At 49.9% G+C, this 22,079-nt stretch overlaps 1 protein-coding gene across 2 annotated transcripts in view; it reads right to left on the reverse strand.

Annotated features, from left to right (window-relative positions):
* MUC20 (mucin 20, cell surface associated) overlaps positions 1-7,788 on the reverse strand; it is a 9,491-nt gene extending 1,703 nt beyond the window's left edge. The window contains exons 1-4 of one of the 2 annotated variants that reach the window (XM_032264183.1): positions 7,645-7,788; positions 4,955-6,115; positions 4,769-4,915; positions 1,349-1,440 (exon numbers count right to left, since the gene is read on the reverse strand). In XM_032264183.1, the coding sequence (XP_032120074.1) occupies positions 1,349-1,440; positions 4,769-4,915; positions 4,955-6,115; positions 7,645-7,720 (1,476 nt within the window). In that variant the 5' untranslated portion in view covers positions 7,721-7,788. Of the gene's footprint in view, positions 1-1,348; positions 1,441-4,768; positions 6,116-7,644 lie in introns of both variants that reach the window. The other variant, XM_032264182.1, reaches the window with a different exon arrangement.
* Between the last annotated feature and the right edge of the window lie 14,291 nt (positions 7,789-22,079).

Genomic DNA, 22,079 nt, shown 5'->3' on the forward strand with positions numbered 1-22,079 from the left:
CGCCATCGGACCGGCAAGAGCGACCGTGTCCCAGCCAGCGTGCTCCCATCGTCTGACCCCAGAGCCCCTGGGGTCCTCCTGCCTATGTCCCAAGCCTGCTGTCCTGGCATTCCTCTGATTCTGTGCACTCAGACCCTGCCAACAAATCCCCTTTTACTCATGACAGACAGGGGTTTTCTTTTGCCTGCAGCAAAGGGTCCCACTCTCCGTGGACAGATCTTGCTTCTGTCTGCTAAGGGCAATCATTTCACTGTCCAGCCTGGCTAAGACCCCCCCAGCATCTCTGCCAGGGTTACCCTTGCAAGGGATGACAGTAAGCCTGAGCCACTGATAAGCCGTGTGGCAGCCACGGACTGTGAGAGGTCCTAAACGTGAGCTCCGGGTACTGGCAAGGGCACCGTTGAACAGGTGACCCACGTCAGGCTGTGTCCGGGGCCCGCTTTCCCTGGTCACACCTGTGAGCGGAGCTCAGGCTCCATCTGCTGCCTTGTCCCGCACGGTGGGAGAACCGTCCATGCCTGAGAGGCCAGGCCCATGAAATCCGCACTGGGCTGGCCCAGTCTAACCCTCCAGCAAGCCACGCCGTGAATTTCACCATTGGAAGTCCTGTCCAGTGGGTTTTAGGGGAATTTTCCCAACTTGCACAACTACATCCCAGTCTTGGTCCCCATCTGGAGTGCACATCTATGGGGTTTTTCTTCTGCCTCGCCTCCCACGTTCCTTGGGGCTCATCCTTCCTCTATGGGACCCTGATTAGGTTGTCAGTCACGGTGGCCCTTCCAGGCTGAGAAGACCTGTCCTTCCCCGGATGACATGAAAATTTGGGGAGGGAAGTGCCTCCAGAATCTGAGGCTGACAAGGCCACCTTTTCATGCGTATGAAGAAAGACTGAAGAATGAAGGGCGGTCAGCTAAGGCAGGCAGAGAAAGGAAACTCCCATGGCCACGTCTGAGCTGCAGGGTCCAGCCATAACTGAAGGTGGAAGAGGCTCTTCTACGTTTCTCAGATCCTGCCTGTTTTTTGTATAAAATGCTATAACTTGGGTTTCTGCCACTTGCAACCAAGAGTCCTGCCTACCCTCCCTCCGTGTCACTGACCTTCTGCTCAGGGGCCAGAGGGCCAGGCTTCCAAGGACCGGAAGAAATTGGGGTTGCGGAAGTCGTGTGTTTACATCGCAGAGAAGGAAATGTGGAGCTCGGAGAAGGCCGGCAGAAGCCAGCCAGGCAGGGGCCTCCGACCCAACCCTCACTCTCTGTAGGAACGAGACTCCCTTCCAAGCGTAGCGGCTGCTCCTTTGTGCCCCGCACACCTTTCCTGCACCCTGCGAACCTCACAGCTTCCTACTCACCTGCTGCACCAGGCTGTCTGCCACTCTGGGGTCAGTGAGGTCTTCCAGGGAGGCCACACTCAGCCGCAGGAGGAGGAAACCTACATTTTCACCTGCAAATGGAGGAAAGTGAGATGAAATCGGGGCCAGGTGTGGGGGCTCACGCCTGTCATCCAGCTACTCAGGAGGCTCAGGTGGGAGGATCGCCTGAGCCCTGGAGGTGGAGGTTGCAGTGAGCCGAGATCGCGCCAGGCTACCCAATTCCAGCCTGGGTGACAGAGCGAGACTCTGCCTCTAAAAAAAAAAGAAAAGGAAGATGAAAATTGGTCGGGTCAGTTTAGGGATCAAGACACGCTTCATTCTGCCCAGCTTCCCCACCCTCACCACTCACACGGCATTCTCGGGCATACTGCGTCTGTATTCCTACAGATTCTACATTTACTTGCTATAGAAAGAAAAGGATTCCTCTGGGACCATTAGGGTCACCGTAGCATCCCCCCAAGAAGAGGGAAAGAAATAGTGGCTTAGGGCACCACTTACATTTAGAGAATTCAAAAGAGCAGTGTGAGGAAGGGGAAATGAACGTGGATCTAGAATATTCTCAAGGCCAGAAGGTCCTAGATGGAGCCGTGGGAAAACAGCCCAGCCACGGAGGGTGCCGGAGAGAGGCTGGCTCTCTGAGGGGTGCCCTCGGCCAGTGTGAAGTTGGTGGGGGCTGAAGAGGTCTAAACCAGCTGTCCTGGGTCAGCAGCTCTGCAAGAAACTTCTGCCACTGAGGCCTGGTCTGCTCGGCTCTGCCACCTTGAAGTCATTTCTTCCTATCACAGTACTGTTAGCATTGATCTAGCAATTGCAATTCCGGAAGCTTATTCTACAGAAAATGACACTCACGTGAGAAAGGAACTATTCACTGCAGAGCTGTTAGTCCTCAGGAAATACCAGAACCAACGTAAGAGCCCATCCACACAGAACCGGTTAAGTAAGTGACAGTGAAACAGAAGGGAATCAGGAAAGAAGAGCTCTGGGAAAGACAGGGAGACGGAGGCGCTGTCAACGCGATGAAATTTCAGTTACGCAGGATGAGTCCGTGCTGGCGCCCTGCCGTCCAACACGGGGCCTGGGGGTAACAATCCTGGATTGCAGCAGTTAAGAGGGCAGGTCTCATGGGAAGTGTTCAAACCACAAGAAAGACAATTTTATTGACTGGTCAATAAAACTAAGGGAATAGGGCTGGGCGCAGTGGCTCAGGCCTGTAACCGCAGCACTTTGGGAGGGCGAGGTGGGCGGATCACGAGGTCAGGAGTTCAAGACTAGCCTGACCAACATGGCGAAATCCCATCTCTACTAATAATACAAAAATTAGCCAGGCGTGGTGGCAGGCACCTGTAATCCCAGCTACTCAGGAGGCTGAGGCAGGAGAATCGCTTGAACCCGGGAGGCGGAGGCTGCAGTGAGCCAAGATCGCGCCACTGCACTCTAGACTGGGCAACTGAGAGAGACTCCGTCTCAAAAAAATTAATTAATTAATAAAAAATAAATGAGAGAATAAAATCAGTTGAAGAGACAAAACACAAGGCCATAAATATGGACTTAAAATACAAAGTAAATGAAAACCTTTTCTTCTGAGTTTGTCATTTGCTCCACTGGCACAAAAAACCAGGATGAAACAGACACATAAACTTGCTTCCGTATGCACATTTCATGGGCAGAAAATTACATACAAGAAACAGTCCCAGCTGGGTGTGGTGGCTCATGCCTGTAATCCCAGTACTTTAAGAGGTCAAGGCGGGCAAATCACCTAAGGTCAGGAGTTTGAGACCAGCCTGACCAACATGGTGAAACCCCATCTCTACTAAAAATAGAAAAAATCAGCCAGGCATGGTAGTGCATGCCTGTAATCCCAGCTACTTGGGAGGCTGAGGCACGAGAATTGCTTGAACCGGGGAGGCAGAGGTTGCAGTGAGCCAAGGTCGTGCCACTGCACTCCGGCCTGGGCAACAAGAGTGAAACTCCATCTCAAAACAAAAAAAGAAAAAGAAAAAGAAAAAATCCCACAGGTGACATGTGTGAAGAGAACTGGGTAGGGGGTAGCCGGGGAGGAAGACATTTTATGGTGGACCTTCTGGTACCTTTCAATTTCACATATGAACGTGTTATCTAATCAACAAGTAACACAGGAAAGTACTTTTCCTTCCAGAGCAGTTTCCTGCCATCTCTAAGCCTGTCAGACGGGGCCGTGTTGCCCACCTCATGCGGCTGTTTGAAGGTTAAACAGAGGAGACAGCATATGCAGAGCCGGCGGCACGCTGCCTGGCATCAGGCTCACTGGGTGTGAGACATTTTGATGTCACCCTGCCTACAACACAAAAGACACTCAACAATATCTTTATTTATTGGGCGGTTGTGATTAATATCTGTACTCCCACCTCCTCCAGAAAGGTGGGAGCAAGCTGTGGATACACAGAGGCGAGGCCCAGGACAGAGTGACAGGAGGTGGCGGTGGAGGCCGGAAGCTGGGCTGACCAGGCAGCCTCTGGCACGAGTTCTCCCCTGAGGAGTCCCCGTTGCCTCAGAGATACAGCTTTCAACTCCCACACTGTCACCGTATTGATTTGTTTTATTATTATTATTATTATTATTATTATTTTTGAGATGGAGTTTCAATCTTGTCACCCAGGTTGGAGTGCGGTGGTGTGATCTCAGCTCACTGCAACCTCCACCTCCTGGGTTCAAGCGATTCCCCTGCCTCAGCCTCCTGAGTAGCTGGAATTACAGGCATGCGCTACTACACCCAGCTAATTTTTGTATTTTCAATATAGACAGGGTTTCACCATGTTGACCAGGCTGGTCTCGAACTCCTAACCTCAGGTGATTACAGGCATGAGCCACTGCGCCCAGCTGTATTTATTTATTTTAAGTCACTATCTATGGCATAAATCCTAGGAAATGCATCCAGAGGACCCCACTTTCATGGGGTCCCAGCCCGTCAGAGAGCAGCAGCTTGGGCCTGATGCCTGCGTGCTGCTCCTCTGTGGGGCTACGGCTGGAATAGAAGCTTCCAGAGCTGCTCAACAGTGAACTTCATAGAAGTTCAGAGCTGGAAAGGACTTCAGTGCCCATACCAAGCCTCTCCAACTACAGGTGAAGAAACTGAGGCCCAGAGAGGGAAAGGGACTTGGCCAAGGCCACTCGGGCCGTGAGAGGCAGAGCTGAGGTGGCAAACCGTTTCCCCAGACGTCCGTCTCCACGCTCTCCACACACAACCCTCCATCTGCCTTTTCCTGATTTCGCCAAGAACCACTGGAAGACCACGAAGAGGCAACGTCAGGGGCACTCCAAATAGGCCTTGACCCTCCGCTCCTCTCCGCTCCCCAAGCTCAGAGATGTCCTGGAAACTCCGCAGCCCAAGTCCCCAAAGATCACCATGCGGGAGCCACTTACCTGGGCTAACGTTTGTGGTCTGCCCCGTCCGAGCAGTGGGGGACGTGGCTGTTGGGGGCTCCATCGGGGTCTTGGCCGAGGTGCTGCTGGTTCCCGGGCTGCTGCTGGCTGTGGTCAGATGGGCAGAAGGAAGAGGGTCCCTGCTGGCTGTGGTGAGACGGACAGAAGGAAGAGGGTCCCTGCTGCCGGGGAAGGGCCCCGTGGCTGTGAAGTCCGTGGTGGTCTCCGAAGGGGTGAGGTTCTGGGGGGTGGCTGCTGCCGATGGGCTGTGGGCTGAAGCGGAGGCCCCAGCAAAGGACATCGTTTTGTCCACTGCTGACCCGGCCTCTGTGGAAACCGAAGCTGCCCCGGAGCCTCTGACATAACTAGGTGTCTCAGCAGAGAGGGCTGAGGGCTCTTCCAAGGGCTTCCCGCTGACGGTCGCCAGAGTCTCCCCGAGCGTCAAGGCCCTGGGTGCCGTCACTTCTCTTTCTGCGGCACTGCTGGTGGGGAGTAGGGTCTTAACTGTGGCGTCAGGTGTGGCTGACTCTGTGGCGCCAGCTGTTGATGGGGTCTCAGCAGAGGCCGTGGCCTCCGTGACGTGTGGTTCTGTGGCAGTGGAGTCGGGCAGAGCTGGTAGATGGGAGGTGGGCGAGGCCTTCACTGCTGCTGTGGGGACGTGGTCTGTGTCTGAGGCCCCAGGGATGATGGAAGTGGCTGTTTCTATTTCTGTGATGCTGCAGTTGATAACCTCCATGTGGGTGACGGTCACCAGCGCTTCAGTGAGGACAGTGACGTCAGATGCCCGGGTCCATGAGGTGGTGATGACCGGCTGGGAGCTGTGGGAAGAGGCGCTGCTCCCTGACGACAGGCCCTCAGCTTCTGCGGAGGCGTGAGCCAGTGGCAACAGGGCAACAGTGAGTGTCTTTGCCTCTTCAGAGCTGTCGTCGGTGCAAAGGGTGTCAAACACGGGGTCCTCGGGATCACCACCTGTGACGGTCTCAAGGGTGGTTGTCCCAGCCCCCTCGGGGCTGCCGCTGGTGACTGATGTCTCCATGGAGGTCGCGATCACCACCACCACGTCGGGAGGTATGATTTTTGTGACGATCCTGGTCTCTGTTGCAGGGGAAATGGTCTTGATTCCCCTGGTTTCTGCTACTGGAATGGGGCTGGCTGGGACCGAGGTCCTAGAAGAGGTCTCAGTGCTCAGTGTGTGAGTTTCCGAAGCAGCGTGGCTGGGTGCTGAGGTCTCAGTGAGGCCAGGGGTCTGGAGCGCTCCCTCCGAGCTGGTCCCGGCGCCTGGAGTCATCGCAGGCCCTTCTGTGGCGTCTGCTGTCACCGCAGTTTCTGGTCTGCCGGTGCCAGGGCCTGTGGTGAAGACTGACTCGGTGAGGCTGAGTTCCACTGGACTTCACACAAGCTACTGCGTTTATTCCCTGGGCACCTCTGGGAGGAGGGTGGGGACGGGCAGTGCTGTTACCTCGTTTTTCATCTGTGTAAGCAAAGAAGGAGGAGGCAGTCCTGGGAGGCCCAGGCCCCTGCGGCAGGCACGGAGCTGGAGACGCCCTGACTGGCGTCCTCTGAAGCCCTGACAACCCACTTGGGCCAGCCAGCCCCGGGATCCTGTGGCTCTCGGCCTGCAGCTTTGAGAAGGGACGTGTGGGGCCAGCGTCCACCTTCCAGGGTGAGCCAAGAAGACAGAGCAGTGGCCAGGACTCGAGGAGCTTCTGAACCTGTGTCCCCTTCCCGGGATACTTCCCTCATCCACCATACACTCCCCCTGGAAGCAGAGTGAGGGAGGGAGCCTCCAGAGGCAGCTGCGGAGCAGGCAGAGTCCTTGGGGCTCCAGCAAGGGAAGCAGAGCGCTCCCCACCCTGCCGAGGGCCGAGAACCACAGAAACTGGCCAGGCATTTCCCACATGACACAGGGAGCCAGCTCAGGCAAAACCTAACTTTTCATTTATTTTTTATTTATTTGTTTTTTCGAGATGAAGTTTCATTCTTTCTGACCAGGCTGGAGTGCAGTGGCGCAATCTCAGCTCACTGCAACCTCTGCCTCCTGGGTTCAGGTGATTCTCCTGCCTCAGCCTCCCAAGTCGCTGGTACTACAGGCATGTGCCACCATGTCCGGCTAATTTTTGCATTTTTAGTGCAGACAGGGTTTCACCATGCTGGTCAGGCTGGTCTCGAACTCCAGACCTCAGGTGATCCACATGCCCCAGCCTCCAAAAGTGCTGGGATCACAAGCGTTAGCCTCTGCCCCTGACCACAACCTAACATTTTAGAAAGGGGTTGCTGGCACTTCTGCCTAGAACAGAGGCCTGTCCCCTTAACTGGCCCTCAGGTCATAGGAATGGAGGGCTCTTTTTTAAAAAATGTATGTGATTAGTTTGGCACAACATTAGTGACAGATCAATGTTAGTTCCCGTCTTTCTCAAAAGCCCTGCCTCTCAGCATCCACCCTTCCCAAGCAGTTTGTGACGGTCGACCTTTTCACATGAAATCTGTGTTTTGAAGGAGATCCATGCTAGGTAATACCTTAGAGGAGTCAGAATCTTGTTAAGCCACATTCTTCAGGTTTCTGCAAAATGATCACCAGCCGGCCCCTCCCTGCACCCCGCTTCCTGGCCGCACTTACTCTCCCACATTCATAAACACAAACTCACAGCAACCCCGTGCAATAGCAGAGCCGCGGTTTAGTTGTGTGTACTGCAGCGCCGTGCACGCTTACACTGACACACACCATTATTTGCACACTCTATGAACTTCACGTGTAGCACTGTGGTTCATTCTAATCAACCCGAGAGCCTACCCTGCCCATGAAAGGCTGCCCACACTGAAATTCACTCCCGGACCCCACTAGGAAAGAAGCCCACCAGGACGTCTGGCCTCCTTACCTGCAGCGCTCCCAGAGACCCCAGCCTCCCAGCAGAAAAAGAAAAGGGGCAGAAGCAGACCCCAGAGAGAGCCCATCCTGGCCGGGGCACTGCCACCGCTCCGCAGACCTGTCTCCACAGAGGGCCACCTTTTCCTGCTTCCTTAAACCGGAGAGGAGGGGCCGCCTCCTGCCCAGGTGTGTGACTGGGAGTTTCCGAGGTGTAGCCAGGTGACCACAGATGTGCAGGCTGAGCGTGGCAGGCTGGGGCTGTCAGCAACTGACCCCCCTGCCTTCCTTGCCCAGTAATTTCTCCTCTGAAATTTGATTTGAAGATATGAAATCACCAGGTTCTTGCTGTTTTAGGTTTTGGTTTTTTTTTTGAGATGGAGTCTCGCTCTGTCGCCCAGGCTGGAGTGCACAGTAGTGAGATCTCAGCTCACAGAAACCACCGCCTCCTGGGTTTAAGTGATTCTCCTGCCTCAGTCTCCCGAGTAGCTGGGATTACAGACGCCTGCCACCACGCCTGGCTAATTCATGGTGTTTTTACAAAATTTCACCATGTTGGCCAGGCTGTTCTCAACCTCCTGACCTGAGTGATTGCCTGCTTTGGCCTCCCAAAATACTGGGATTACAGGCACGAGCCACCATGCCCAGCACAGTGACATCTGCCCCTGAGTCTTGCAGCTGGGAAGGCCCAGCAGGCAGTGTCTCACCACCAGCCCCTCCTGTGCCTGGAGCTTGGGTTCTCTGACCCTAGGCATGATCAGCTCTATAACCCAGGGCAAATTAAAGAGCCATTCTAAACCTTAATTTCCTGCTCTGTCACATGGACAATCCCTACCTCACTAGGCTTTGCTGTGAGGATTACATGAGATAGTAAAGCTCTTGCACAGTGCCTGCGACACGGTTGATGCTCATCAAAAATACGTACATCTGAGGTGCTCAGTGCATGAGCGAGACCCTTCACATCCACTCCGATCCCCAAGCACTGGGGAGAAGAGACGGCTCCTCACTGTGGGACAAGACTCCAGTTTCTAACACCCTTCCACCTTCCTCATCCTTTGATTCTGTATCCCAGCCAGAGCCAGGAACATGTTCGTCCCCTGGCCAGGCTGAAGGTACGGTGGGGAAGAGGCCGGCTGGGAAGAGGGAAAGGCGGGTGTGCTCATTGGAGTCTCAGGGCCTAGGAAGGGAGGACGCGGGGGTGACGCCTCAGCGAAGCTAGAGATTCAGCCATGAGAAGGGAAATGACGTTCCCGAACGTATTTCCAAACACCCTAGAGAAGAATCTTACCCCCTCAGTGTGCCGAGGACATGAACGGTCATGGCCACTGGCAACTGGCCAGACAAGACAGCTTGGGAATTTCAGGGCAGGAGGCCTGATGAAAGCGGCTCTGGGGTAGAAGAAAGCCTGTTGTATCTGCCTCAGGGAATCATCATCAGAACTGGAAAGAACTTTAAAACCAGGCTGGGCACAGTGGCTCACGCCTGTAATCCCAGCTCTTTGGGAGGCCAAAGTGGGCAGATCACCTGAGGCTAGGAGTTCAAGAGCAGTCTGGCCAAGATGGCAAAACCCCATCTCTATTAAAAATACAAAAAGTAGCTGGGCGTGGTGGTGCGGGCCTGTAATCCTTGCTACCCGGCAGGCTGAGGCAGGAGAATTGCTTCAACCTGGGAGGTGGAGGTTTCAGTGAGCTGAGATGGTTCCACTGCACTTCAGTCCGGGCGACAGAGCAAGACTCTGTCTCAAAAAAGAACAGAAAAAAAAATCAGAAGGTCCAGGTTCCATTTCCAGCTGTCTCCTTAACATGGACCCAGGAGCTGTGTGAACACACAGGTTATTTGCCCTCTCTGGGCAAATATGAGCTGCACGGTCCTTTTGGCCCTGTGACCTGCGGTTCTGCCTTGGCTGTGTGACTTTGTCTTCCAGAAATTTCCCCTGCCCTGGGCTGTGCTACTGGGAAGAAGGGGCCCACGGGAGGAGGAAGACTCCCCAGAAGAGGCTGAGGGGATCCACAGGGGACAAAACCCAGCACCTGGGGTCACGATCTTGGACGCCACTGATCTGCAGGCTGAGCACCCCCACGCAGCCCAGCTCTTTGCTTATCAGATGAGACAAGGACTCCCCCTGGGAGGTGCCAGGTGGGGAGGGGAGGCGGGGCCACAGCAGGGACTGCATCCTCTAGGCCCTATCTGGTGGCTGTGATCCAGGGTGAGGCTTACCCCAAGAGAAGGTGGAGAAGAGGCCCAGCAAGAATGCAGCTCCTTTCAGCTCCTCCAAGCCCTCTCAGCCCCACCCCGCAGGGATTCAGGCTTCCTCGTTCCAGCAGCAGAAAAGTCCACAGGCCAAGGCTAATCTGCAGCGGGAGCCATTCAAGTTGTCTTTTTCACCCCAACTGAGACTTGCCCCTCCAATTCCTTTTTCTTTTTGTCATTGGAGTGATCAACAGCATCACTCCAGCCTGTTGCAGATGAGGAAGTGAGGAACCCCTGGACAGGAAGCCTGGCTGAAAGCTTCCCTGGATTTGCTGAATTTTGTCTGGACCATTTTCCTTGATATTTGGGGAAATTTCCCAGCCTGGGCAGATGATTGTTGGCCGTGGGGGCTGTAACAGTCTTATGCAGAAAGTTCCTGACCATATTTTCAGCCAAACTCAGCTCTCACCCTGCATGAGCATAGGAGGCTAGTTCATTAATTAGCACACATGTATGGAATACCTTCTATATGCCAGACACTGCTCCAGGCACTTGGAATACATCACTCAGGAAAAGAGATCCCGGCCTTCAAAGAACACTTTCCTAGTGAAGAGAGACAGCAAACTGTGAACCCTGAATAGCTGAGGCAGGTTTCAGTTAACTTAGAAAGTTTACCCTGCCAAGGATGAGGACTCGCATCCATGACACTGCTTCAGAAGGTCCTGACAACATGTGCCCAGGGTAGTCAAAGCATAGCTTGGTTTTATACATTTTAGGGAGACAGGAGCCATCAATCAACATATGTAAGATGAATACTGGTTCAGTCTGGAAAGGCAGGACAACTCAAAGCGAAGCAGGGAAGGGACTTGAAAAATGGTTGGATTCTTTTGAGTTTCTGATTAGCCTTTCCAAAGGAGGAACTCAGATGTGCATTTGTCTCAGTGAGCAGAGGGGTGACTTTGAATAGAATGGGAGCAGGTTTGCCCTAAGCAGCTCCCAGCTTGACTTTCCCTTTAGCTTAGTGATTTTGGGGGCCCCAAGACATTTTCTTTTCATATTTCCACCCTTTTCTTTTTCAAAATCTTTTGGAGAAAGCATTTTAGGAGAAAATGAGTCTCTCATTTCAGGTTTCGTCTGATCTCTATGATTAGGATAGTTTATTCCTAGACCAGTAGGTCCCAAGTTCTCAGGGAAGCTCATATTTAGAAGTCTGTGAAGTCTCATGTCCTATGAAGAGAAAATAGGGGAAGGAAGAGAGAAAACAAACAAACAAAAGAACCATCCTGGAAAATGATACAGGCCACATTGCTCTGAAGTCCATACATCATTGGTCAGGCATGAAAGTGGCACATGCATGTAAATAGGTTGCTATTATTTCTTCTGAAGTTTAAGTTGTCAAGCTTCAGTTCACAGGGCTTTACAAAAGCACAGCTTAGTTTTCAGTGACTCCAAATTAAGAAAAATGGGGAAAAACAAATAAAAAAATTGAAAAGATTTTGAAGACTTGTAGCCAAAAGAATTAAAATTTGGTTCAAACTGTAGAAAATCATAAAAATTTTTAAAAATTAGTTAAGATTAGAATCTAACAACAGGGGTACTATAGTTTTTAAAACATAATTTTTGTCTCTCCAGTTTCTCATCTTTACCAAACACAAATCATGGTAGGACTGATTTCCTTTATTATACCTGGCCTGATTACCTGTACACAATGCAGGAAGAATAGTTATTTTTTTACATAGGTTTTTAAATTGGCTTTGATGGAACTTTGTTCCATAGAAGGAATCTCAGAAAAGACCTGTTTAAAGCTGAGCCCTGCCGTGGATTTGTACCATCAAATACCTATGAGTTGCATGAATTTCTCTCCTCTTGAGGCCCCAAGATAAAACTTGAGGCTCCTGGGCCTGTCAGAAAGTGACATTCTTTACTTACCACAGGTCAAGAACCCTGTACAGGGACTGTGTAGACGGACTATGAGGCCAGTTTTCCCAAGGGGCTTTTATTGGCTCCATAAATCAAGTTTAATTCCTTAAAGGAAAGCACACCATTCCATTCAAAGCCTTGGTAGAATAATCAGTTTCTCCAATTGTGTCCTATTACAAATAAAAATAGATTCTTATTGCATTTATGCAAGTAACTATCGCAACAAATTAAGAATACTCACAAATAGTTTCCAAATTGTGAAGAAATCAGGCAGAGAGAAACAAATCTGCTCTCAATTTTGTTCATAGGAGTATAATAACTTGTTAAAAGCTATCAATAGCTCAAAAGAAAAAACTATTTTGACTCTGAAAAAACAAAACAAAGGATCAATAATGTTTTAAGCAAAAAGTCAAAACCATTACTTCAGTCTTCTATAAGTTCAGTCCATGCAGTTAATTCCTATTCTGCTTGACATTCATGAACATTTCAGCTCTCCGTGAGTCCCAAAAGCTTTTCCTCTATTCTGATGTCACAATCTCCAAGGTTATCAGAAACCTGCACTCAAGAGCACCTGTTAGAGGTTAAAGCTGATTATAAAACCACCTTCTTTACTTTTTTTTTTTTAAGATGGAGTTTTACTCTGTTGCCCAGGCTGGAGTACAATGGTGTGATCTTGGCTCACTGCAACTTCTGCCACCTGGGTTCAAGTGATTCTCCTGTCTCAGCCTCCCCAGTGGCTTGGATTACAGGTGTCTGCCACCATGCCTGGCTAATTTTTGTAGTTTTAGTAGCAATGGGGTTTCACCATCTTGGCCAGGCTGGTCTTGAACTTCTGCCCTTGTGATCCACCTGCCTTGGCCTCCCAAAGTGCTGGATTACAGGCATGAACCCCCGTGCCCAGCTATAAAACCACCTTCTAAAGAATACCAAAACAAGACAATTGTCCATGGATAACAAAAAGTTTTAGGGCAGCCATAGTCAAAGACACAATTGACAAGGAAATTTGTTACCTCTTTGGCACACAATAATTTAACATGACAATTACAATTATTACTTATAATGTACACAAAGTCATATCAGAATTATAGGATATGAATAAAGTACTTGCAACATTAAGTTATTAAATTATAGGAGTTTCCCATAATTTTGGAATACATACCAATAACATATTTATACAAATACAGTCCAAAGAAAACCAAACACAATTTCATATTTGACAATGCTTTCTGTATCATTTTTATGCCAAATTATGTCATTTTTGGACTTTAGGGAACCTAGTATCTTAAATGGTTAGGACAAAAATATACATAATTTATAATTTGATGTTTGACAATTTTGTCAGATATCAAAGGTTCAAAACACTTGATATCACAGGTCATTATAAAATAAGTCACTCATTTGACCAAAGTGATAGCTCAAGGATTAAAAAAAAAAAAGGCAAAAGCCTTCAGTGTTTGGGAGAGGAGACTTAATTTTTCAAACAGTAAGCCCTAATTTTAAAAAACATCAGGAAACTAATTTGTTTTTCAAAATTTTAAAAACAATCTATAAAATTTTAATCTTGACAATAACATAATTTCCATATGCCTTTTATAACCTTTATTAAGGAGTCAGTTAATGCTTCAAGAAAAATTTGTTAATCTTGCGTGTTCTTCACATGTACCCCAAAACCTAAAATGCAATTAAAAAAAAATGACCAAAAAAAATTTGTTAATCTGATACAGGGGCCCATATGCTGGTCTTGCATCAGTGTTCCTTAGACATTGATGATTAATTTACAGAAGAACTCAACTTATTTTCTCTCTCAAAATTGGCCCCTACAATCTCACATGCCCACCTCTTCCATGATAGTTCCTGGGCCTTGAGGAGTCGAATAGCTTTAATTTCTGGTCCTGTGTCTCATGATGCAGTTTATTTTGATTGGCATTTTCTACCAGGCCTGAAGATGAAGCTTTAATTGCTGTCAGTGTTTAAGATTTAGCAGGCGTTGGTGTCCATTTTAGACCCAGGAGTCAAAGTCCCATAACTTAATGTTGCAAGTACTTTAAAAGCACATACAGAAAGATACATGGATGTAATATCTTAATTTAAGAAAATTTTTTTAATCTCATTTTTTTCCCTAAGCAAATCAAAACAATAATAATGGCAATTATTTTGATAAACCATAAAATCTGGCCAGTTACCAAAAGGCAAAAGAAAAGATCTTCTGCACTGCAAAGAATATTAGGATGAAAGAAAACATTTCCTTTAGGCCTTTAGGAAAACATTGTTAGCATCAGGCCATAACAGAATTGGAGGAGAGCTGCCTGGGAGGCTGTAACACTCTGGGGGTGAGCCCATCGCGGGGCCCCCAGCCACCTTCCGCGCTGGACTTTCCCAGTCGTCCCGGAGCTGGTTCAGGCGCCCCCCAAGGTGGAAACGCACCAGGCTAACCCCGCTGACACCACCCCCACCCCCACGGGGCCCGCCCCTCCGAGGAGGAGGGGAGGCAGGCGAGGGAGGGAGGAACGTGGTGGGGGCGGGAAAGATCCACTGGGCCACCAGCACTGCGGGACCCGACCTGGGTTGAATCCTCCAGGCGGACCGCACAGACCCCACGACCTGGGTTGAACCCTCCAGGCGGACCGCACAGACCCCACGACCTGGGTTGAACCCTCCAGGCGGACCGCACAGACCCCACCCTTTACCTCTTGACAGTTTCACAGTCCTGCTCGCTCTGTCTTTTAGGGGCTCTTTTACAGGTTTACTTTTCTAGCCCCCCCATATATATGTATATATATAGTAATTTCTTGTTCATGTTTTGCCAATTGTTAGTGACAAAATTAAGTTTCAACATTCCCTGCCCAAGAGGACCCTAAAGACCTAGACCAGCATATTTTCCTGCATGTTTTCCCAGTGGGCTGCGTTGCTATTGTCCCACCGGGGACCCTGGGTGGAAATTTCTGATCCGCTGCAGGAACGTTTTGGCTGGAGTCACGTTCCTGGCCTCCCATAGCAGCTCTAGGGATCATGCCTCTTTCTTCCCCCGGAAGAGTGGAAAGGGAAGTTCTGAATTTTTTTTTTTTCCCTCTATCTAGCGTTTTCTCCCATTTTTAGGGCAAGGCTCAATTTCCCTTACGGGCGATTTCTCACCTCCCCTACTACTGGAGGTGTGTGTGAGGTTCAATCCCCCACCCAGTGAAGACGCCTCACCCCTTTTTAACCTCCAAGCCACCCGACCAAGGAATGCTTCACCACCGCCCCCAAAGGCTTTCCTGGCTTGGTATGTGCTGACCAAGGAATGATTTACTGCCCCCCACCTGGTTTTTCTTACCTGGGTCCCCACCGGTCCCCACCACCGAGGAAACACTTGACTGGCCCCTCGGTGTCTTTTTCTCGGTCTGCGCACAGAGCTTCTTCACTGCCCGGCATGCCTGGGCCTGTTTCGTTTTTCCGTGTTGCTGAGAGGCCGGGCCTGTTCCTCCCATCGGGTGGGTCTCGATCCCTTACCCACAAGGCTGCAATGAAGCAGCAGGACGCGTCTCCTCAGAGAGACGGCCCCAGACCACCCAGGGGAGAAGGACGAACCCCAGGCAAGCCCCCAGAATTGTTATAAGTAAAATTTCCATGCCACAAAAGAAGTAGCACTTGAAGATAAATCCTCTCAGCAAGGCCGTTTACTTCTATAGAAAGGTGCTGGGTCAGGGACCCTTGGATGAGGGTGGGGGAAGGGGCACTTAAGCCTGATGGGGTCGCCCCTACTGCTGTGTTGTTCCCCTATGGGTTAGGGTCAGCCCACACAAGCTAGACTAATTCTGATTGGCTATTTTCAAGAGAGCAGAGGTCTGAGCTGGAGTGGCAGGGTGGGTGCTTTGGTGGGAAGGATGGTTATGGGTGGGTCAGAGCAGGTAGCGAGGGGTGACCTAGGTCAAAGAAGGTGACCAGAGCAGGTGATTGGAGCAGGTGACCGGGATGAGTCAGGATGGAACTTGGGGCTGGGGGAACAGATGTGAACTACTGATTAGAACCGGTGGAGAAGTTGTTTACTGGAACTACAAGGAAGTTAAACTTTAGAGAATTGAAGAATAAGAGAGCTGAACATACTGACACGCTGATTCTTTGAGGAGAAACTTGGGGTTCAGTATAACATTTTGGTTTGGGTTTTTTTTCCCCTTCTTTTGCAGCTTTGGCAAGGACTTTTACCCAAATTGTTACCCATAATTTGGAATTCTCATTGGATTTGACCAAGTCAGGTAGAGTTGGTCAAACCTGACTGTAAGGCCTGACTGTGCCAAGGACGGCATGGTGACCCCTCTGACCCGCATGGACACCTCTGAGGGGCCTTCCAGAATTAGAGAACCTGAAGTAGCTGGAAATTCATGAAAAACAGCAGGACGGTCAACTCCTGCAGCGCCTAAGGAACCTGAGACCTTCTCTCCTGTTTCTTGTTCCGGCTTCAGCTGACAAGGCCATTGGACTTTGTAACCAGTCTTGGCCAACCTCGTGACTCCACACGCTGCAACCCCCTCCCAGCTTGCAAAAACCTCCCGAAACTGTAACTTCGATAACTTTCCACTGCCTTCCCCACAACCTATAAACCCAACTCTTACCCCATCACCCTTCACTACTGTCTTCTCAGACTCAGCCGCCCACGTCCACGTGAATAACAACCGTGGCGCTCACCAAAGCCTGTCTGGGGGTCTCTTCATTCAGAGCAGGTGGGCTTTGACACTGGTGAGAGAAAGACCGGACCAAACAACAGAAAAACCCAACAATATGATCACTGAGTGCTCTCACGGTGAGGAGAAATTAAGACCAACTGGTGTTAAACTTCAGCCAAGACAAAACCCCAGTTCAGCTACTTACCTAGGGATGAGTCTCAGGCTGAAGGCTGCTCTCCACCATCCTAGAGGCAGGAGAAAAACTCCAATTTGCCTTCCCTGCTGGGAGGTTCAAGGTGAAGCTCCATAAAGGAGTTGCTGCCTTTCGTCATCATGGACGCAGGAAATCTTGCCTTCTTTGCTGGAAGCAAGTAAAACTCCAAAAACAGGGGAGTTGTACAGCAAAATAAACTTTAGATCATGACCAAATTTTGGGAGATCAGGGATTCTTTGGAGCGGGTGCTCCCAGACCTCAGCAAATTGTCCCGTTGGTTTGAGCCATAAGGTTAACTCATGCAGGTACCAGGCACCAATAGCTTTGTCAAAGGTCAGGGGCGTCTCCACGCAGAATCCCTTCATGGTTACCAAAATGTGAACCCCAAATGTCTGAGATAGGTCTCAGTCAATTTAGAAACTTTATTTTGCCAAGGTTGAGGACGCACACTCATGACGCAGCCTCGGGAGGTCCTGATGACACGGGCCCAAGGTAGGCGGGGCACAGCCTGGGTTCATACATTTTAGGGAGACACGAGACATCAATCAACACATGTAAGAGGAACATTGGTTCAGCCTGGAAAAGGTGGGACAGCTGGAAGCCAGCAGCAGGCTTCCAGGTCACAGGTAGGGAAGAGACACATGGCTGCATTCTTCTGAGTTTCTGATTAGCCTCTCCAAAGGAGGCAATTAAATACGTGTTTATCTCAGCGAGCAGAGGGGTGACTTTGGACAGAATGGGAGGCAGGTCTGCCCGAAGCAGTTCCCAGCTTGACTTTTCCCTTCAGCGTAATGACTTTGGGGCCCCAAGATTTATTTTCCTTTCACAAAACAATAAATGTAATAAATAAGTGAATTACTGAAAGGTGTAAACTATGGAAAAAAAGAAAAAAGGAGAAAGAATCGTGAACGCTGACGTGGGTTGGGGGGTGCCAGTTGCAGTACTAAGTAGCACGTGAGATTTTTCCTCTGAGCCACTTCGAGTCATTGCTCCAATCTCACGCCAACACATAAAACCCCAAGTCAAGGGGCAGATGGGGCGCTTGGATCGCTCAGGTTGCCCACGTGACTCTCTTCCATGTGTACTTCCTTTCATGCCTGCTCTAAAACTTTATATACCTATTTATTTGTTTGTTTATTTTTGAGACAGAGTCCTGCTCTGTCACCCTGGCTGGAGTGCAGTGGTGCAATCCCAGTTCACTGCAGCGTCTGTCTCTGGGATTCAAGCGATTCTCCTGCCTTTGCCTCCCAAGCAGCTGGGATTACAGGTGCACACCACCATGCCTGGCTAATTTTTTTTTTTTTTTTGTATTTTTAGTAAAGATGGGGTTTCACCATGTTGGGCAAGCTGGTCCTGAACTTCTGACCTCAGGTGATCTGCCCGCCTCGGCCTCCCGCAGTGCTGGGATTACAGGTGTGAGCCAGCCGGCCCGGACCCAGACAACCTCTTAACACACTTCCAACTTCTGCTCTGAAACATGCCTTGGTCTCCCACTCTGCCTTATGCCCCTCGGACAAATTCTTTCCTTCGTGGAGGCAAGAACTGAGTTGCTGCAGACCCATAGGGATACCTGGCTGCTAGCAGTTCAGAAGGACCTCCCCGGCTGCTGCGTTGAAAACAGGGGAAACAGGGCGTTAGGAGCCTTTGCCCTCGTTTAAGTGAGAGATGGGTGTGGCTCTGACTGGGGGTAACGAAGAAGCTGGTAAGGAGCTGATTCTGGATGTATTTTGAAAGAAGAGCTGACATGAGGTGCAAGAAAGAGAGGAATAAAAAATAACGACAAACTTTACAGCCTGAACAGCCGGGCGGGGAATTGTCCCCAGCTCTGTCTGGGCCCTGCAGTCCCACAGGTGTTTGGAAGAGCCCCCTCCTCACTCCTGTCCCATGAAACCAGGGCGTGTGGAAGGGACAAATCTGACTGCTGGGGACAGGGTGTGGAGTAAAGCAGAGCACTGGCCCGGGTAGAATTGCTGCTGGTATAAACAAAACAAAATTCAAAGGCCCCCAACCCCTCCTCAGCCAGGGCACTCCACATGGAACCTGAAGGATGGGTTCCGGCCATGATGGGAACTGGCCCTGGGGGGCGTGGGCGGAGTTGGACATGCCTCACGATGCCCTCCGCCCTTTGGGAATGCAGGAAAAGTCACCAGCATTTCACGTTAGCACAGACCTGAAGTCTTGTAAGAAACATTGACGATCTTTTCTCTCCGAGGCCTGCTACCTGGAGACTTCGTCTGCATGAGAAAACCTTGGTCTCCACAACTTCTTTTTTTTTTTTTTTTTTTAATAATGACAGTGATTTTATTTTATTTTATTTTATTTATTTATTTATTTTGAGACGGGGTTTCACTCATGTTACCCAGGCTGGAGTGCAATGGTGCGATCTCGGCTCACCGCAACCTCCGCCTCCTGGGTTCAGGCAATTCCCCTGCCTCAGCCTCCTGAGTAGCTGGGATTACGGGCACGCGCCACCATGCCCAGCTGATTTTTTGTAGTTTTAGTAGAGACAGGGTTTCACCATGTTGACCAGGATGGTCTCGATCTCTTGACCTCGTGATCCACCTGCCTCGGCCTCCCAAAGTGCTGGGATTACAGGCGTGAGCCACCGCGCCCGGCCGGTCTCCACAACTTCTTATCATAACCCAGACGCTCCTTTCTATTGATAATAACTTTCAGCCAAGTGCCAATTAGAAAGTTTTAAGTCTACCTGGAGCCTTGAGCTGTGCCACCTTTCCGGACTGAACCAGTGTATACCTTACATGGAGCTGTGCCACCTTTCCGGACTGAACCAGTGTATACCTTACATGTATTTGACTGGTGTCTCTTTAAACTATATAAACCCCAGGTGTGCCCTGACGCCCTTAGACACATGTTCTCGGGACCTCCTGAGGGCGGTGTCGCAGGCTGTGGTCACTCACGTTTGGTTCAGAACAAATCTCTTCGTATATTTTACAGAGTTCGACTCTGTTCTTTGACACGTGGTAAAATGTCCCTGAAATACAAGGTTATGGGTCTGCTGTACCCTAGCTCCTCAGGCCACCACAAAGCCGCTCTGCACTCACTGGGTGGAGAACCTTCTTCCTCCTTCAACCTGGGCCCAGTGCTTGCAGGCCTGCAGATTAGCTGAGACAAAACAGATTAACAGGAGGGAAGCCTGGACGTATTTACACATGCACCTGAGAGGTGCTCCGCCATGAGTAACTCACCGAGTACCCAGAAATAAAGGTGTGTTTACCAAACTCAACACCAGGGAAGGGTTGGGGCTTAGTGGGAAAGTGCGGAAGGTTGCACCGGGCTTTCGGGGCTAACAGCAACAGCCAGTCTGTCTCCAAGGCAGCCGAATCGGCAGGGAACTGCCTTGGCCTCTGCGTTTTGGGGAGGCTCTGCTTTAGTCAGGAAAGGAAAATTCAGATAAGGTTTCTTTCTGCATCTTCTGTATCTCAGATGTTTTCACATTTATTTATTTGCTTGTTTGTTTAAGACAAAGTCTCACTCTGTTGCCCGAGCTGGAGTGCAATGGCTCAGGCTCGGCTCACTGCAAACCTCACTTCCTGGATTCAAGTGATTCTTCTGCCTCAGCCTCTCAAGTAGCTGGGATTACAAGTCTGTGCCACCACACCTGGCTAATTTTTATATTTTTAGTAGAGACAGCGTTTCACCATGTTGGCCAGGCTGGTCTCGAACTCCTGGCCTCAAGTGATCCACCCACCTTGGCCTCCCAAAGTGCTGGGATTACAGGCGTAAGCCACTGCACCTGGCCAGTTTTCAGTTTAAAATGATCTTTAATACCAGCTCTTGGGTCTGAATGGGCCCCCACTGGTTTCAAATGTTGAGCATGCACAGATTATGTGGATGAGAACTGGCCAGGCGGGATTACAGACACAGACGCGGTAAGAATCACCTAAGTCAGCCGGGTGCCATGGGTCATGCCTGTAATCCAGCACTTTGGGAGGCCGAGGCGGATGGATCGCCTGAGGTTAGGAGTTCGAGACCAGCCTGTCCAACATAGTGAAACCCTATCTCGGCCGGGCGTGGTGGCTCACACCTGTAATCCAAGCACTTTGGAGACCAAGGCAGGCGGATCACCTGAGGTAGGGAGTTCAAGACCAGCGTGACCAACATGGTGAAACCCCATCTTGAAAAAAAAAATAGAAAGAAACCCCATCTCTACTAAAAATACAAAAAAATTAGCTGGGCATGGTGGCAGGTACCTGTAATCCCAGCCACTTGGGAGGCTGAGGCGGGAGAATCACTTGAATCTGGGAGGCAGAGGTTGCAGTGAGCTGAGATTGCACCATTGCACTCCAGCCTGGGCGACAAGAGCAAAACTCCATCTCAAAAAAAAAAAAAAAAAAAAAAAAGAATCACCTAATTTTGCAAGGCCCCAAGAACAGGTGCTCTCCACTCCAAGGCTTATTTCCTTGGGTTGCAGAAGAGGAAGTACCAGGGAGCCCAGTATTCTTTGGTTCACTCACTTCTTTTATTGTGTGTAACCTACATACTATAAACTGTGTCCATCTGAAGTAGCATGTAGCCTGATGAATTTTTCGTATGTAATGTGTATATGCCCAGGATGTACCTGACACTCAGGTCAAGATTCAGAATGTGCTCAGCGCCTCAACAGTTCCCTTGTGTTCCCTTCCAGTCAGGCCCCACTTGCTGCCACAGAACGGAACAATCATTCTTGGTTTTTAGAGAAAGGGTCTGGCTCTGTCTCTGAAGCTGGAGTGGTTCACTGCGGCCTCTGCCTCCCGGGTTCGGGCAACCCCCCCACTTCAGGGTAACCACATTCTTACCTCTGTCGCCGCAGATGAGCTCTGCCTGTCTTTGAATTTCATATAAATGGAATCATGCGTATATATGCTCTTTTGTGTCTGGATTCTTTGTTGACACTATGTGAGACTCAGCCATGTGCTGTGGAAGTATTTTACTTCATCCGTTTTTGTTGTTGGGTAGTATTCCACTGCATAAATATAACACAATTTATTTGTCCATTTTCCTCTTGCTGGGCATTTAGATTATTTTGTTTTTCACTATTTTGAATAAAGCTGCTATGAACATTCTTGTTTCTGTCTTGGGTATACAGATGGTCCCAACTTACAGTGATTTGACTTTATGATGGGCTTATCAGAGTATTAAATGTTTCTGACTTACAGTATTTTTGACTTACCACTTGTTTATCGGGACGGAACCCCTTCCTAAGACGAAGAACCGAGGAACATCTGTAGGTATCCAGAATCCTGTGAGCAACTCGTAACTCATGAGGAATGGGAGCCGACAGATTCATTCCAGGACAGATGGTTCTCAGACACGTCTCATAAAGCTTCTTAGAAGATCGTACAGGATCAAGCCACCAGCCAGCCACCGCAGGGGTCAACTGGAGACACGTCTTTGCACGGGCGCTCCCTCTGTCCCTGTCTCACCTCCCCTTTTCCTAACCTTGCTCTTTGAGATTATGTTCCAAAATAAATTATTCAGAGAAAT

Source organism: Sapajus apella, unplaced genomic scaffold (assembly GCF_009761245.1).
Source record: "Sapajus apella isolate SASKATOON/1434 unplaced genomic scaffold, GSC_monkey_1.0 scaffold143, whole genome shotgun sequence".
Taxonomy (NCBI): Eukaryota; Metazoa; Chordata; class Mammalia; order Primates; family Cebidae; genus Sapajus; species Sapajus apella.